The sequence below is a fragment of the Stegostoma tigrinum genome, chromosome 41 (assembly GCF_030684315.1).
Source record: "Stegostoma tigrinum isolate sSteTig4 chromosome 41, sSteTig4.hap1, whole genome shotgun sequence".
Taxonomy (NCBI): domain Eukaryota; kingdom Metazoa; phylum Chordata; class Chondrichthyes; order Orectolobiformes; family Stegostomatidae; genus Stegostoma; species Stegostoma tigrinum.
Window position 1 is genome coordinate 6,480,237 of NC_081394.1, and position 19,262 is coordinate 6,499,498.

Below are 19,262 nucleotides of genomic sequence, written 5' to 3' on the forward strand. Positions count from 1 at the left end.
TTCACAGAGAACTTGAAATCCTGCCTCCAATGTCTGAGGTACTGCAGTGTGCAGAGCATCACAAGGGCAGAAAATCGCTGTCACAAGCCAATTATGTGACCTCCACCAAGGCCTCAAAACTTTCTCAATGCTCAGAGCATTGATCCTGCACAGAGCCAGCTGTTGGATTTCTCACTCTCCCCCCAGCTGAACAATTGAAAATTTAATGGTGGCTGACCTTTGAATTAAAGTGAATGAGATATTTAAAACTTTGCAATGAACCACAGCTTTATCCCTAGGGAGGACTGAATGTTGCAAATGTTGGAATTCATGTTCCCTGAATATTGCAATATTCACCGATTGCTGGATTATACAACACATGTGAATATAACGATAAAATTAATTTAATGACAAAATGAACTATCTGCTAATTACCTTTGCAGGGCATTGCTGTCTCAAGGCTGCACCTTGTCAGTCAACAGCGAATTAATTATGCAGTACCACAACTCATCGAGGGTACGTGTCACACACATGTGCCTGCGGAGCTGTATTCATGTGTTTGTGTGTGTATATAGGAGAGATTTTTCTATATAGTATCCGTACAGTGTGGAAACAGACTATTCATCCCAATAAGTCCATACTGACCTGCCGAAAAGCATGACACGCAGATCCATCCCCTACATTATATTTCCATTGGCAAGCACATCTAACCTACATATCTTGGGATATGATGGCTGCCAAATGTGGAATCAAATCAGGGTCGCTGGTGGTATGAGGCTGCAGTTCTAACCATTGAGCCACCATGTCACCCCTTAATGTTGAAGTCTGTGTACACTCACATTCCACATTGATGGTTATGGAGCCCTTCACTGCCCCATATTCATTCTCCGCCACACACTGATAGTCTCCAGTCTCCCTGTATGTAAAGTGAGGAATCTGCAACCACAGCTCATTGTCAGAACTTGTCCTGTTCATTGTGGCATTAAGATGTCTCCAGATCAGGTTAGAAGCTGGGAAGCTCTCAACGGAGCAGATTATCACTGCAGAATTCCCCTCAATTATATTGATCAATGAGTCTTTATTTGCAGCAAGGGAAGAAATTGAGAGATTCCGTGGCGCATCTAGAAACAAAGGAGGAGAATATTGTGAGCAAACATGGTGCAAAACAAGACTCCATAACCATCTCTATGACGCTGATATGTGTGGATGCCCCATAAACGTCTGAGTGGAAGTTGCTGTATGATATTTCTGAAGGACACTGCCAATGTAAACTATCACTCTGTAGGTTCTTCTTCCCACCAATGAGGATGCTGTCCATTGTTGAAGAAAGAAAATGTCTTTCACATCCTCACGGTATTCCCAAAGCCATTAGCAGCAATGAATTATATTTGATCAGCTCAATATTGAGGGATATGTTATGATCTCAGACCAGACCTTCAAGTTCCCATCTCTTGAGGAATGAGGATGCTTTCTTTAAACGAGGCAAAGTTTGAGATGCCACTTATTGAAAAACAGAATTCAGTTACAACATTCCATGGTGTTAACAAATGAAAAATGTCACAATCCAAAGTTAGAATTGGCAATATATATACAACTTCTATTTTTCTTTTCAAAATTAACAGCGAGGCTGTGATCAATTACCCCCACAGAACTCATCAAGTACTAAATGAGGTGAAGATAGATCCCAAAAAATGTCTCAGCAACACTTCCATACATGAATGATCCTGTGGATGATGAAATCTCATTCAAATCTCATTTATAAGGGATAGCAATTCCTTGCTATTTGAATGCATAATTGATCAGGGATATGTTCTGTGCTATACAATGGGCCTCATATCACTGAAGGATGGTGGTGGAGGGTTACTTTTAAGACTGGAGGCCTGTGACCAGCGTGTGTACCACAGGGATTGGTGCTGATCCATTGATTTTTACAGTTATTTAAACAATTTGGATTGAATGTAGATTATATGTTCATCAAGTTTGCAGAAGACACTAAAATTGGAGGTGTAGTTTACAGAGATGAAGGTTAAATCAGAGTACAACATGATTGTGATCAAATGGGCCAATGGGCTGAGAAATGGCAGATGAGCTTAATTTAAACAAATGTGAGGTGCTGCATTTTGTAAAGAAACATCAGGGCAGGACTTATACACTTAGAAGTAAGTTCTTCGGGAGTGTTGCTGAACAAAGAGGCCTTGGAGTTTCATAGTTCGTTCAATGTGGAGTCACATGTAGATAGGATAACAAAGAAGGTGTTTGGTTTGCTTGCGTTTATGAGTTAATGCATTGGGTTTAGTAATTGGGAGGTCATGTTGCAGTTTTATATGGCATTGGTTTTGGAGTATTGCGTTCAATTCTGGTCTCCATCCTATAAGAAGGAAGTTGTGAAGCTAGAAAGGTTTATGAAGATGTTACCAGGGTTGGAGGGTTTGATCTAGAGGGAGATGCTGCATAGGCTGGGACTATTTTCCTTGGGGTTTTGGCGGGTGAAAGTTGACTTTATAGAGGTTTACAATCATGAGGGGCATGGATAGGGTAAATTGACATGGTCTTTTCCCTGGGATGGGTGAGTCCAAAACAAGAGGACATAGGTTTAAGGTGAGGAGGGAAAGATATAAAAGGGACGGAAGGGGCATCGCTATCATGAACAGGGTGGTACGCATATGGTATGAGCTGCTGGATGAAGTGGTGGACATGGGTATGATTACAAATTTAAAAAGCATCTTAATGGCTAGATGAATGGGAAAGGTTTCGATGGATATGAGCCAAATTCCTGTCTTATTGTTCACCACTGTAACTCCGCCGTTGCTACTGTCATCTCTCTGCACACGTCTAACTGCCTTCAATGGAAGCACAATGTTGTTTTTGTAGAGAGAAACCCTGAGCTTCTGGTTACTTACCATTTCAACATATTACTGTGTTCTCTCATCATCATCTGTCTTGGATACGGTCTGGTATTTCAGCAAAGCTCAGTGCTAGGTAGTGCAAAAGCACCATGTTTACCACATGGGAATTCTACAGTTTTCTGGACTCACTGTTGAATTCAACAAATTTAAGACTTAAGGCACCTTCTTCCATCTCCTGACAAAACCCCTACACACCGGGTCCTGTTATCATGTGGGCTGTTATCATACACTATGCATTGTTCACCACAAATTGTACGAATTGCCTATCTATTCTCCTAGTGTCATTGCTATCCACTCCTTTGTGCAACTGTTCATCTGTGTCTTTGGGCTCTATCTCCACCTATCAGTTGCAATTTATCACTGTCCGACCACCCTATCTAATCTAAAAGAAACAACCTATTCCCAGTGACCATCAATTATGAGGAAGAGTCACTGACCCAAAACATGAACTCTTATTTCTCGCTGCAGGTGTTGTCAGACCTGCTGAGCCTTTGCAGCAATTTCTTTTTTTATAACAATCTATGGAATTTGCATTCAATCCTCCCATGACAACTGTCAAACTTTGACTTCAGTTAATGAAATTTGAAATTTAAAACATGTAAATTTTTAAAAAAGTGCTGTGCAATTTACATTGTTTTAAAAATTGAACTAGTCACCACTTTCTATTAACAAACAGAGCATGCAAAACCTGTCGAAAACCCATGCCTGGGTCTCTAGTTCACTTCACTGTGCAGAGGCCCAGTAGGCCATTCAGTTGCACAAATAAATAGCATGGATCAGATTGGCACTTCCACCACACAGACTACGACGGAGAAGGCAGTAACCTACTGAGAAAAGTCACCATATGGGCTGACCATAAATCTGCCAGTTACGCCCACAAAAACAGCAACTGTGAAAATGGAATTCAATTGTGATTTTCCAATTAGCTCACTAAAATTTAATCCTTGTATGTTGACCCGAGAAGAGCAGTACAGTAACTTGAATGCCATTCCATGCAAGTAAGAAGAAACTCTCAGGATGTCTGGAAGCATTCATGCAACACTGAGCTCATTCTAATTTTTCTATTCTGAGGTCTTTAAAGCCCAGCATAGCAGAATATTAAACACAACATGTTTGCAAAGCAATCAGGGTTGGAATATTTGATGGAAACACGATGCGCAGTAATGTATGTTTGATAACATTTATATGATGATATTCATCTAGCTCTCCTAAAGAGAAAATCTTAGTGAAAACACACTGGCCACAGTCAACAAATTTGATAAGAATACAAGACAACATACATAGGCTGAAGAATGTACAATTGGGAGAAATTTGAGGAACAAGATTAGGCCAGGAGCCTATTTCACCACTTAGTCAGATCACTGCGGTCTCTATCTTGTCTCCATTTTGCTACATGTGACCCATGTCTTTTGATAACATTTTCTACCTATTAAAATGCTGTCCAGTTATTCACTCCCAGTGTTGGGAAAAACATTCAAAATCTAAAATGAAACCTGAAAATCCTTGAAATTCTTGACAGATCAAACAGCATTTGTGGGGAAAGAAAGAGTTCATTGACAGAATTTTTCACAGAGAGCTTGAAATCGTGCCACCAATGTCTGAGTTACTGCAGTGTGCAGCGTGTCAAAAGGGGAGGAATCCTCTGTCACCAGCCAATTATACGACCTCCACCAAGGCCTCAAAACTTTCTCAATACTCAGAGCATTTGTCCTGCACAGAGCCAGCTGTTGGATTTCTCACTCTTCCCCCAGCTGAACAATTGAAACTTTAATGGTGGCTGACACTTGAATTAATGTGAATGAGATATTTTAAACTTTGCAACAAATCATACCTTTATCTGTCGGGAGGACTGAATGGTGTAATCCCTGGAATTCATGTTCCCTGAATAGTCCAATTGCTGGATTGCACAATACATTTGGATACAACATTAGAAATAATTTAACCACAAAGAAATCTGCAATTTCCTGTGCAGGGCTTTGCTGTTTCAAGGCAGTGCCTTGTCAGTCAACAGAATTGAAGGTCATACTGCTCGTGCAGTGCACCAACTGAGAGAGGGAACATGTCACATGAGACATGTGTGTTTGTGTGCGCATATGGGAGAGCTTTTTCTCCATATAGTCCCCCCCGGCAGTGTAGAAACAGGCCAATGAACCCAAAGAAGTCATTATCGGCCATGTGAAGAGCATCACACACCCCAACGCTACAATTCCATTGGCTAACACATCTAACCTACATATCTTGGGACACTAAAGAGCAATCTGCCACAGCCAATTCACTTAACTGCACATCTTGACAAGTGGAAGCTTTGGAAAGGGTGCAGAGGAGATTTACTAGGATGTTGTCTGGTATGGAGGGAAGGTCGTATGCGAAAAGTCTGAGGGACTGGAGGCTGTTTTCGTTAGAGAGAAGAAGGTTGAGAAGTGACTTAATTGAAACATATAAAATAATCAGAGGGTTAGATAGGGTGGATAGGGAGAGCCTTTTCCCAGGATGGTGACGGCGAGCAAGAGGGGGCATAGCTTTAAATTGAGGGGTGAAAGATATAGGACAGATGTCAGAGGTAGTTTCTTTACTCAGAGAGTAGTAAGGGAATGGAACGCTTTGCCTGCAACGGTAGTAGATTCGCCAACTTTAGGTACGTTGAAGTCGTCATTGGATAAACATATGGACGTACATGGAATAGTGTAGGTTAGATGGGCTTCAGATCGGTATGACAGGTCGGCACAACACCGAGGGCCGAAGGGCCTGGACTGTGCTGTAATGTTCTATGTTCTAAGAAAAAGTGGGAGGATTTGTAGCACCCGGAGGGAACCCATGCGGACACGGGGCAAACGTGCAAACTTGACACAGATGGCTGCCAAATGTGGAATCAAATCAGGGTGTCTGGTGGTATGAGGATGCAGTTCTAACCATTGAGCCGCCATGCCACCCCTTAATGTTGAAGTCTGTGTACACTCACATTCCACATTGATGGTTATGGAGGCCTTCACTGCCCCATGTTCATTCTCCGCCACACACTGATAGTCTCCAGTCTCCCTGTATGTAACGTGACGAATCTGCAACCACAGCTCATTGTCGGAACTTGTCCTGTTCATTGTGGCATTAAGATGTCTCCATATCAGGTTAGAAGCTGGGAAGCTCTCGATGGAGCAGATTATCACTGCAGAATTCCCCTCAATTATATTGATCGATGAATCTTTAATCGCAGCATGGGAAGAAATTGAGAGATTCCGTGGCGCAACTAGAAACAAAGGAGGAGAATACTGTGAGCAAACATGGTGCACAACAAGACTCCATAACCATCTCTATGACGCTGATATGTGTGGATGCCCCATAAACATCTGAGTGTAAGTTGCTGTATGATATTTCTGATGGACACTGCCAATGTAAACTATCACTCTGTAGGTTCTTCTTCCCACCAATGAGGATGCTGTCCATTGTTGAAGAAAGAAAATGTCTTTCACATCCTCACGGTATTCCCAACGCCATTAGCAGCAATGAATTGGATTTGATCAGCTCAATATTGAGGGATATGTTATGATCTCAAGCCAGGTCTTCAAGTTCCCATCTCTTGAGAAATGAGGATACTTTCTTTAAACGAGGCAAAGTTTGAGATGCCACTTACTGAAAAACAGAATTCAGTTACAACATTCCATGGTGTTAACAAATGAAAAATGTCACAATCCAAAGTTAGAATTGGCAATATATATACAACTTCTATTTTTCTTTTCAAAATTAACAGCGAGGCTGTGATCAATTACCCCCACAGAACTCATCAAATACTAAATGAGGTGAAGATAGATCCCAAAAAATGTCTCAGCAACACTTCCATACATGAATGATCCTGTGGATGATGAAATCTCATTCAAATCTCATTTATAAGGGATAGCAATTCCTTGCTATTTGAATGCGTAATTGATCAGGGATATGTTCTGTGCTACACAATGCGCCTCATATCACTGAAGGATGGTGGTGGAGGGTTACTTTTTAGACTGGAGGCCTGTGACCAGCGTGTGTTCCACAGGGATTGGTCCTGATCCATTGATTTTTACAGTTATTAAAACAATTTGGATTGAATGTAGATTATATGTTTATCAAGTTTGCAGAGGACACTAAATTTTGGAGGTGTAGTTTACAGAGAAGAAGGTTAAATCAGAGTACATCATGATTGTGATCAAATGGGCCAATGGGCTGAGAAATGGCAGATGAGCTTAATTTAAACAAATGTGAGATGCTGCATTTTGTAAAGAATGATCAGGGCAGGACTTATACACTTAGAAGTAAGTTCTGCGGGAGTGTTGCTGAACAAAGAGGCCTTGGAGTTTCATAGTTCGTTCATTGTGGAGTCACATGTAGATAGGATAACAAAGAAGGTGTTTGGTTTGCTTGCCTTTATGAGTTAATGCATTGGGTTTAGTAATTGGGAGGTAATGTTGCAGTTTTATGTGGCATTGGTTTTGGAGTATTGCGTTCAATTCTGGTCTCCCTCCTATAAGAAGGCAGTTGTGAAACTAGAAAGGTTTATGAAGATGTTACCAGGGTTGGAGGGTTTGATCTAGAGGGAGATGCTCATAGGCTGGGACTATTTTCCTTGGGGTTTTGGTGGGTGAAAGTTGACTGTATAAAGGTTTACAATCATGAGGGGCACGGATAGCGTAAATTGACATGGTCTTTTCCCTGGGGTGGATGAGTCCAAAACAAGAGGACATAGGTTTAAGGAGAGGAGGGAAAGAAATAAAAGGGATGTAAGGGGCATCGCTATTATGAAGAGGGTGTTATGTATATGCTATGAGGTGCTGGATGAATTGGTGGACATGGGTATGATTACAAATTTAAAAAGCATCTTAATGGGTAGATGAATGGGAAAGGTTTCGATGGATATGAGCCAAATTCCTGTCTTATTGTTCACCACTGTAACTCCGCCGTTGCTACTGTCATCTCTCCGCACACTTCTAACTGCTTTCAATGGAAGCATAATGTTGTTTTTGTAGAGAGAAACCCTGAGCTTCTGGTTACCTACCATTTCAACACAATACTGTGTTCTCTCATCATCACCTGTCTTGGATACGGTCTGGTATTTCAGCAAAGCTCAGTGCTAGGTAGAGCAAAAGCACCATGTTTTCCACATGGGAATTCTACAGTTTTCTGGACTCACTGTTGAATTCAACAAATTTAAGACTTAAGGCACCTTCTTCCATCATCTGACAAAACCCCTACACACCGGGTCCTGTTATCATGTGGACTGTTATCATACACTATGCATTGTTCACCACTAATTGTACGAATTGCCCATCTATTCTCCTAGTATCATTGTTATCCACTCCTTTGTGCAACTGTTCATCTGTGTCTTTGGGCTCTATCTCCACCTATCAGTTGCAATTTATCACTGTCCAACCACACGATCTAATCTAAAAGAAACAACCTATTCCCAGCGACCATCAATTATGAGGAAGAGTCACTGACCCAAAGCATGAACTCTTATTTCTCGCTGCAGGTGTTGTCAGACCTGCTGAGCCTTTGCAGCAATTTCTTTTTTTGTAATAACCTATGGAATTTGCATTCAAACCTCCCGTGACAATTTTCAAACTTTGAATTCAGTTAATGAAATTTGAAATTTCAAAATTGTAAATTTTTAAAAAAGTGCTGTGCAATTTACATTGTTTTAAAAATTAAACTAGTCACTACTTTCTATTAACAAAGAGAGCATGCAAAACCTTTCGAAAACCCATGCCTGGGTCTCTAGTTCACTTCACTTCACTGTGCAGAGGCCCAGTAGGCCATTCAGTTGCACAAATAAATAGCATGGATCAGATTGGCACTTCCACCACACAGAATACAATGGAGAAGGCAGTAACCTACTGAGAAAAGTCACCATATGGGCTGACCATAAATCTGCCAGTTACGCCCACAAAAACAGCAACTGTGAAAATGGAATTCAATTGTGATTTTCCCATTAGCTCAAAAAATCTAATCCTTGTATGTTGACCCGAGAAGAGCAGTCCAGTAACTGAAAGCCATTCCATGCAAGTAAGAAGAAACTCTCAGGTTGTCTGGAAGCATTCATGGTATCAAAATTTTTGATCACTGAGCTCATTCTAATTTTTCTATTCTGAGGTCTTTAAAGCCCAGCATAGCAGAATATTTAACACAACATGTTTGCAAAGCAAACAGGGTTGGAATATTTGATGGAAACACGATGCGCAGTAATGTATGTTTGATAACATTTATATGACGATATTCATCTAGCTCTCCTATATAGAGAATCTTAGTGAAAACACACTGGCCACAGTCAACAAATTTGATAAGAATACAAGACAACATACATAGGCTGAAGAATGTGTAATTGGGAGAAATTTGAGGAACAAGATTAGGCCAGGAGCCTATTTCACCACTTAGTCAGATCACTGCGGTCTCTATCTTGTCTCCATTTTTCTACATGTGACCCATGTCTTTTGAGAACATTTTCTACCTATTAAAATACTGTCCAGTTATTCACTCCCAGTGTTGGGAAAAACATTCAAAATCTAAAATGAAACCTGAAAATCCTTGAAATTCTTGACAGATCAAACAGCATTTGTGGAGAAAGAAAGAGATCATTGACAGAATTTTTCACAGAGAGCTTGAAATCGTGCCACCAATGTCTGAGTTACTGCAGTGTGCAGCGTGTCAAAAGGGGAGGAAACCTCTGTCACCAGCCAATTATGCGACCTCCACCAAGGCCTCAAAACTTTCTCAATGCTCAGAGCATTTGTCCTGCACAGAGCCAGCTGTTGGATTTCTCACTCTCCCCCCAGCTGAACAATTGAAACTTTAATGGTGGCTGACACTTGAATTAATGTGAATGAGATATTTTAAATTTTGCAACAAATCATACCTTTATCTGTCGGGAGGACTGAATGTTGTAATCCCTGGAATTCATGTTCCCTGAATAGTCCAATTGCTGGATTGCACAATACATTTGGATACAACAATAAAAATAATTTAACCACAAAGAAATCTGCAATTTCCTGTGCAGGGCTTTGCTGTTTCAAGGCAGTGCCTTGTCAGTCAACAGAATTGAAGGTCATACTGCTCGTGCAGTGGACCAACTGAGAGAGGGGACATGTCACATGAGACATGTGTGTTTGTGTGCGCATATGGGAGAGCTTTTTCTCCATAGAGTCCCCCCCGACAGTGTAGAAACAGGCCAATGAACCCAAAGAAGTCATTATCGGCCATGTGAAGAGCATCACACACCCCAATGCTACAATTCCATTGGCTAACACATCTAACCTGCATATCTTGGGACACTAAAGAGCAATCTGCCACAGCCAATTCACTTAACTGCACATCTTGACAAGTGGAAGCTTTGGAAAGGGTGCAGAGGAGATTTACTAGGATGTTGCCTGGTATGGAGGGAAGGACGTACGAGGAAAGGCTGAGGGACTTGAGGCTGTTTTCGTTAGAGAGAAGAAGGTTGAGAGGTGACTTAATTGAAACATATAAAATAATCAGAGGGTTAGATAGGGTGGATAGGGAGACCTTTTTTCAGAAGATGGTGACGGCGAGCACGAGGGGGCATAGCTTTAAATTGAGAGGTGAAAGGTATCGGACTGATGTCAGAGGTAGTTTCTTTAGTCAGAGAGTAGTGAGGGAATGGAACGCTTTGCCTGCAACGGTAGTAGATTCGCCGACTTTAGGTACATTTAAGTTGTCATTGGATAAGCATATGGACATACATGGAATAGGGTAGGTTAGATGGGCTTCAGATTGGTATGACAGATCGGCAGGATATCGAGGGCCGAAGGGTCTGTACTGTGCTGTAATGTTCTATGTTCTAAGAAAACGTGGGAGGATTTGTAGCACCCGGAGGGAACCTATGCGGACACGGGGCAAACGTGCAAACTTGACACAGATTGCTGCCAAATGTGGAATCAAATCAGGGTGTCTGGTGGTATGAGGATGCAGTTCTAACCATTGAGCCACCATGCCACCCCTTAATGTTGAAGTCTGTGTACACTCACATTCCACATTGATGGTTATGGAGCCCTTCACTGCCCCATGTTCATTCTCCGCCACACACTGATAGTCTCCAGTCTCCCTGTATGTAACGTGAGGAATCTGCAACCACAGCTCATTGTCGGAACTTGTCCCGTTCAATGTGTCATTAAGATGTCTCCAGATCAGGTTAGAAGCTGGGAAGCTCTCGATGGAGCAGATTATCAGTGCAGAATTCCCCTCAATTATATGGATCGATGAATCTTTAATCGCAGCAAGGGAAGAAATTGTGAGATTCCGTGGCGCATCTAGAAACAAAGGAGGAGAATATTGTGAGCAAACATGGTGCACAACAAGACTCCATAACCATCTCTATGACGCTGATATGTGTGGATGCCCCATAAACGTCTGAGTGTAAGTTGCTGTATGATATTTCTGATAGACACTGCCAATGTAAACTATCACTCTGTAGGTTCTTCTTCCCACCAATGAGGATGCTGTCCATTGTTGAAGAAAGAAAATGTCATTCACATCCTCACGGTATTCCCAAAGCCATTAGCAGCAATCAATTGGATTTGATCAGCACAATATTGAGGGATATGTTATGATCTCAGACCAGATCTTCAAGTTCCCAACTCTTGAGGAATGAGGATGCTTTCTTTAAACAAGGCAAAGTTTGAGATGCCACTTAGTGAAAAACAGAATTCAGTTACAACATTCCATGGTGTTAACAAATGAAAAATGTCACAATCCAAAGTTAGAATTGGCAATATATACACAATTTCTATTTTTCTTTTCAAAATTAACAGCGAGGCTGTGATCAATTACCCCCACAGAACTCATCAAATACTAAATGAGGTGAAGATAGATCCCAAAAAAATGTCTCAGCGACACTTCCATACATGAATGATCCTGTGGATGATGAAATCTCATTCAAATCTCATTTATAAGGGATAGCAATTCCTTGCTATTTGAATGCGTAATTGATCAGGGATATGTTCTGTGCTATACAATGGGCCTCATATCACTGAAGGATGGTGGTGAAGGGTTACTTTTAAGACTGGAGGCCTGTGAAAAGCGTGTGTACCACAGGGATTGGTGCGGATCCATTGATTTTTACAGTTATTTAAACAATTTGGATAGAATGTAGATTATATGTTTATCAAGTTTGCAGAGGACACTAAATTCTGGAGGTGTGGTTTACAGAGAAGAAGGTTAAATCAGAGTACATCATGATTGTGATCAACTGGGCCAATGGGCTGAGAAATGGCAGATGAGCTTAATTTAAACAAATGTGAGGTGCTGCATTTTGTAAAGAAACATCAGGGCAGGACTTATACACTTAGAAGTAAGTTCTTTGGGAGTGTTGCTGAACAAAGAGGCCTTGGAGTTTCATAGTTCATTCAATGTGGAGTCACATGTAGATAGGATAACAAAGAAGATGTTTGGTTTGCTTGCCTTTATGAGTTAATGCATTCGGTTTAGTAATTGGGAGGACATGTTGCAGTTTTATATGGCATTGGTTTTGGAGTATTGCGTTCAATTCTGGTCTCCCTCCTATAAGAAGGAAGTTGTGAAGCTAGAAAGGTTTATGAAGATGTTACCAGGGTTGGAGGGTTTGATCTAGAGGGAGATGCTGCATAGGCTGGGACTATTTTCCTTGGGGTTTTGGCGGGTGAAAGTTGACTTTATAGAGGTTTACAATCATGAGGGGCATGGATAGGGTAAATTGACATGGTCTTTTCCCTGGGGTGGGTGAGTCCAAAACAAGAGGACATAGGTTTAAGGTGAGGAGGGAAAGATATAAAAGGGACGGAAGGGGCATCGCTATCATGAACAGGGTGGTACGCATATGGTATGAGCTGCTGGATGAAGTGGTGGACATGGGTATGATTACAAATTTAAAAAGCATCTTAATGGGTAAATGAATGGGAAAGGTTTCGATGGATATGAGCCAAATTCCTGTCTTATTGTTCACCACTGTAACTCCGCCGTTGCTACTGTCATCTCTCTGCACACTTCTACCTGCCTTCAATGGAAGCACAATGTTGTTTATGTAGAGAGAAACCCTGAGCTTCTGGTTACCTACCATTTCAACACAATACTGTGTTCTCTCATCATCATCTGTCTTGGATACGGTCTGGTATTTCAGCGAAGCTCAGTGCTAGGTAGAGCAAAAGCACCATGTTTTCCACATGGGAATTCTACAGTTTTCTGGACTCACTGTTGAATTCAACAAATTTAAGACTTAAGGCACCTTCTTCCATCACCTGACAAAACCCCTACACACCGGGTCCTGTTATCATGTGGACTGTTATCATACACTATGCATTGTTCACCACTAATTGTACGAATTGCCCATCTATTCTCCTAGTATCATTGTTATCCACTCCTTTGTGCAACTGTTCATCTGTGTCTTTGGGCTCTATCTCCACCTATCAGTTGCAATTTATCACTGTCCGACCACACTATCTAATCTAAAAGAAACAACCTATTCCCAGCGACCATCAATTATGAGGAAGAGTCACCTACCCAAAACATGAACTCTTATTTCTCGCTGCAGGTGTTGTCAGACCTGCTGAGCCTTTGCAGCAATTTCTTTTTTTGTAACAATCTATGGAATTTGCATTCAAACCTCCCATGACAACTGTCAAACTTTGACTTCAGTTAATGAAATTTGAAATTTAAAACATGTAAATTTTTAAAAAAGTGCTGTGCAATTTACATTGTTTTAAAAATTGAACTAGTCACCACTTTCTATTAACAAACAGAGCATGCAAAACCTGTCGAAAACCCATGCCTGGGTCTCTAGTTCACTTCACTTCACTGTGCAGAGGCCCAGTAGGCCATTCAGTTGCACAAATAAATAGCATGGATCAGATTGGCACTTCCACCACACAGACTACAACGGAGAAGGCAGTAACCTATTGAGAAAAGTCACCATATGGGCTGACCATAAATCTGCCAGTTACACCCACAAAAACAGCAACTGTGAAAATGGAATTCAATTGTGATTTTCCCATTAGCTCACTAAAACTTAATCCTTGTATGTTGACCCGAGAAGAGCAGTCCAGTAACTGAAAGCCATTCCATGCAAGTAAGAAGAAACTCTCAGGATGTCTGGAAGTATTCATGGTATCAAAATTTTTGATCACTGAGCTCATTCTCATTTTTCTATTCTGAGGTCTTTAAAGCCCAGCATAGCAGAATATTTAACACAACATGTTTGCAAAGCAAACAGGGTTGGAATATTTGATGTAAACATGATGTGCAGTAATGTATGTTTGATAACATTTATATGATGATATTCATCTAGCTCTCCTATGTAGAAAATCTTAGTGAAAACACACACGCCACAGACAACAAATTTGAGAAGAATACAAGACAACATACATAGGCTGAAGAATGTGTAATTGGGAGAAATTTGAGGAATAAGATTAGGCCAGGAGCCTATTTCACCACTTAGTCAGATCACTGCGGTCTCTATCTTGTCTCCATTTTTCTACATGTGACCCATGTCATTTGATAACATTTTCTACCTATTAAAATGCTGTCCAGTTATTCACTCCCAGTGTTGGGAAAAACATTCAAAATCTAAAATGAAACCTGAAAAACCTTGAAATTCTTGACAGATCAAACAGCATTTGTGCAGAAAGAAAGAGTTCATTGACAGAATTTTTCACAGAGAGCTTGAAATCGTGTCACCAATGTCTGAGTTACTGCAGTGTGCAGCGCGTCAAAAGGGGAGGAATCCTCTGTCACCAGCCAATTATGCGACCTCCACCACGGCCTCTAAACTTTCTCAATACTCAGAGAATTTGTCCTGCACAGAGCCAGCTGTTGGATTTCTCACTCTCCCCCGAGCTGAACAATTGAAAATTTAATGGTGGCTGACCTTTGAATTAAAGTGAATTAGACATTTAAAACTTTGCAATGAACCACACCTTTATCCCTAGGGAGGACTGAATGTTGTAATCCCTGGAATTCATGTTCCCTGAATATTGCAATATTCCCCAATTGCTGGATTATACAACACATGTGAATATAACGATAAAAATATTTTAACGACAAAATGAACTACCCTCTAATTATCTTTGCAGGGCATTGCTGTCTCAAGGCTGCATCTTGTCAGTCAACAGAGAATTAATTATGCAGTACCACAACTCATCGAGGGAATGTGTCGCACATGTGCCTGCGGAGCTGTTATCATGTGGTTGTGTGTGTATATAGGAGAGATTTTTCTATATAGTATCCCTACAGTGTGGAAACAGGCTATTCATCCCAATAAGTCCAGACTGACCTGCCAAAAAGCATGACACGTAGATCCATCCCCTACCTTATATTTCCATTGGCTGGCACATCTAACCTACATATCTTGGGAAACTAAAGAGCAATCTGCCACAGCCAATTCACTTAACTGCACATCTTGACAAGTGGAAGCTTTGGAAATGGCGCAGAGGAGATTTACTTGGATGTTGCCTGGTATGGAGGGAAGGTCGTACGAGGAAAGGCTGAGGGACTTGAGGCTGTTTTCGTTAGAGAGAAGAAGGTTGAGAGGTGACTTAATTGAAACATATAAAATAATCAGAGGGTTAGATAGGGTGGATAGGGAGAGCCTTTTTCCGAGGATGGTGACGGCGAGCACGAGGGGGCATAGCTTTAAATTGAGGGGTGAAAGATCTCGGACAGATGTCAGAGGTAGTTTCTTTACTCAGAGAGTAGTAAGGGAATGGGACGCTTTGAATGCAACGGTAGTAGATTCACCAACTTTAGGTACATTTAAGTCGTCATTGGTTAAGCATATGGACGTACATGGAATAGTGTAGGTTAGATGGGCTTCAGATCGGTATGACAGGTCGGCACAACATCGAGGGCCGAAGGGCCTGGACTGTGCTGTAATGTTCTATGTTCTAAGAAAAAGTGGGAGGTTTTGTAGCACCCGGAGGGAACCCATGCGGACACGGGGCAAACGTGCAAACTTGACACAGATGGCTGCCAAATGTGGAATCAAATCAGGGTCGCTGGTGGTATGAGGCTGCAGTTCCAACCATTGAGCCACCATGCCACCCCTTAATGTTGAAGTCTGTGTACACTCACATTCCACATTGGTGGTTATGGAGCCCTTCACTGCCCCATGTTCATTCTCCGCCACACACTGATAGTCTCCAGTCTCCCTGTATGTAACGTGAGGAATCTGCAACCACAGCTCATTGTCGGAACTTGTCCTGTTCATTGTGGCATTAAGATGTCTCCAGATCAGGTTAGAAGCTGGGAAGCTCTCGACGGAGCAGATTATCACTGCAGAATTTCCCTCAATTATGTTGATCGATGAATCTTTAACCACAGCAAGGGAAGAAATTGAGAGATTCCGTGGCGCATCTAGAAACAAAGGAGGAGAATACTGTGAGCAGACATGGTGCAAAACAAGACTCCATAACCATCTCTATGACGCTGATATGTGTGGATGCCCCATAAACGTCGGAGTGGAAGTTGCTGTATGATATTTCTGATGGACACTGCCAATGTAAACTATCACTCTGTAGGTTCTTCTTCCCACCAATGAGGATGCTGTCCATTGTTGAAGAAAGAAAATGTCTTTCACATCCTCACGGTATTCCCAAAGCCATTAGCAGCAATGAATTGGATTTGATCAACTCAATATTGAGGGATATGTTATGATCTCAGACCAGATCTTCAAGTTCCCATCTCTTGAGGTATGAGGATGCTTTCTTTAAACGAGGCAATGTTTGAGATGCCTCTTACTGAAAAACAGAATTCAGTTACAACATTCCATGGTGTTAACAAATGAAAAATGTCACAATCCAAAGTTAGAATTGGCAATATATATAAAACTTCTATTTTTGTTTTCAAAATTAACAGCGAGGCTGTGATCAATTACCCCAACAGAACTCATCAAATACTAAATGAGGTGAAGATAGATCCCAAAAACCGTCTCAGCAACACTTCCATACATGAATGATCCTGTGGATGATGAAATCTCATTCAAATCTCATTTATAAGGGATAGCAATTCCTTGCTATTTGAATGCGTAATTGATCAGGGATATGTTCTGTGCTATACAATGGGCCTCATATCACTGAGGGATGGTGGTGGAGGGTTACTTTTAAGACTGGAGGCCTGTGACCAGCGTGTGTACCACAGGGATTGGTGCGGATCCATTGATTTTTACAGTTATTTAAAAATTTGGATAGAATGTAGATTATATGATTATCAAGTTTGCAGAGGACACTAAAATTGGAGGTGTAGTTTACAGAGAAGAAGGTTAAATCAGAGTACATCATGATTGTGATCAATTGGGCCAATGGGCTGAGAAATGGCAGATGAGCTTAATTTAAACAAATGTGAGGTGCTGCATTTTGTAAAGAAAGATCAGGGCAGGCCTTGTACACTTAGAAGTAAGTTCTTCCGGAGTGTTGCTGAACAAAGAGGCCTTGGAGTTTCATAGTTCATTCATTGTGGAGTCACATGTAGATAGGATAACAAAGAAGGTGTTTGGTTTGCTTGCCTTTATGAGTCAATGCATTGGGTTTAGTAATTGGGAGGTCATGTTGCAGTTTTATATGGCATTGGTTTTGGAGTATTGCGTTCAATTCTGGTCTCCCTCCTATAAGAAGAAAGTTGTGAAACTAGCAAGGTTTATGAAGATGTTACCAGGGTTGGAGGGTTTGATCTAGAGGGAGATGCTGCATAGGTTGGAACTATTTTCCTTGGGGTTTCGGCGGGTGAACGTTGACTTTATAGAGGTTTACAATCATGAGGGGCACGGATAGGGTAAATTGACATGGTCGTTTCCCTGGGGTGGGTGAGTCCAAAACAAGAGGACATAGGTTTAAGGTGAGGAGGGAAAGATATAAAAGGGACGTAAGGGGCATCGCTATCATGAACAGGGTGGTACGTATATGCTATGAGCTGCTGGATGAAGTGGTGGACATGGGTATGATTACAAATTTAAAAAGCATCTTAATGGGTAGATGAATGGGCAAGGTTTTGATGGATATGAGCCAAATTCCTGTCTTATTGTTCACCACTGTAACTCCACCGTTGCTTCTGTCATCTCTCTGCAAACTTCTAACTGCCTTCAACGGAAGCACAATGTTGTTTTTGTAGAGAGAAACCCTGAGCTTCTGGTTACCTACCATTTCAACACAATACTGTGTTCTCTCATCATCATCTGTCTTGGATACGGTCTGGTATTTCAGCGAAGCTCAGTGCTAGGTCGTGCAAAAGCACCATGTTTTCCACATGGGAATTCTACAGTTTTCTGGACTCACTGTTGAATTCAACAAATTTAAGACTTAAAGCACCTTCTTCCATCACCTGACAAAACCCCTACACACCGGGTCCTGTTATCAAGTGGACTGTTATCATACACTATGCATTGTTCACCACTAATTGTACGAATTGCCTATCTATTCTCCAAGTATCATTGTTATCCACTCCTTTGTGCAACTGTTCATCTGTGTCTTTGGGCTCTATCTCCTCCTATCAGTTGCAATTTATCACACTCTGACCACCCTATCTGATCTAAAAGAAACAACCTATTCCCAGCGACCATCAATTATGAGGAAGAGTCACTGACCCAAAGCATGAACTCTTATTTCTTGCTGCAGGTGTTGTCAGACCTGCTGAGCCATTGCAGCAATTTCTTTTTTTGTAACAATCTATGGAATTTGCATTCAAACCTCCCATGACAACTTTCAAACTTTGACTTCCGTTAATGAAATTTGAAATTTAAAAAATGTAAACTTTTCAAAAAGTGCTGTGCAATTTACATTGTTTTAAAAATTAAACCAGTCACCACTTTCTATTAACAAACAGAGCACGCAAAACCTTTCGCAAACCCATGCCTGGGTCTCTAGTTCACTTCACTTCACTGTGCAGAGGCCCAGTAGGCCATTCAGTTGCACAAATAAATAGCATGGATCAGATTGGCACTTCCACCACACAGACTACAACGGAGAAGGCAGTAACCTACTGAGAAAAGTCACCATATGGGCTGACCATAAATCTGCCAGTTACGACCACAAAAACAGCAACTGTGAAAATGGAATTCAATTGTGATTTTCCCATTAGCTGACTAAAATCTAATCCTTGTTTGTTGACCCGAGAAGAGCAGTCCAGTAACTGAAAGCCATTCCATGCAAGTAAGAAGAAACTCTCAGGATGTCTGGAAGTATTCATGGTATCAAAATTTTTGATCACTGAGGTCATTCGAATTTTTCTATTCTGAGGTTGTTAAAGCTCAGCATAGCAGAATGTTTAACACAACATGTTTGCAAAGCAAACAAGGTTGGTATATTTGATGTAAACACGATGCGCAGTAATGTATGTTTGATAACATTTATATGATGATATTCATCTAGCTCTCCTATGTAGAAA

At 41.2% G+C, this 19,262-nt stretch overlaps 1 protein-coding gene across 1 annotated transcript in view; it reads right to left on the reverse strand.

Annotated features, from left to right (window-relative positions):
- Window positions 1–19,262, reverse strand: part of LOC125448471 (hemicentin-1-like) — a 72,351-nt gene that overhangs the window by 26,269 nt on the left and 26,820 nt on the right. The window contains exons 5-9 of the mRNA XM_059641294.1: window positions 15,813–16,241; window positions 10,889–11,170; window positions 5,845–6,126; window positions 4,717–4,782; window positions 819–1,100 (exon numbers count right to left, since the gene is read on the reverse strand). Of these exons, the coding sequence (XP_059497277.1) occupies window positions 819–1,100; window positions 4,717–4,782; window positions 5,845–6,126; window positions 10,889–11,170; window positions 15,813–16,241 (1,341 nt within the window). The remainder of the gene's footprint in view (window positions 1–818; window positions 1,101–4,716; window positions 4,783–5,844; window positions 6,127–10,888; window positions 11,171–15,812; window positions 16,242–19,262) is intronic.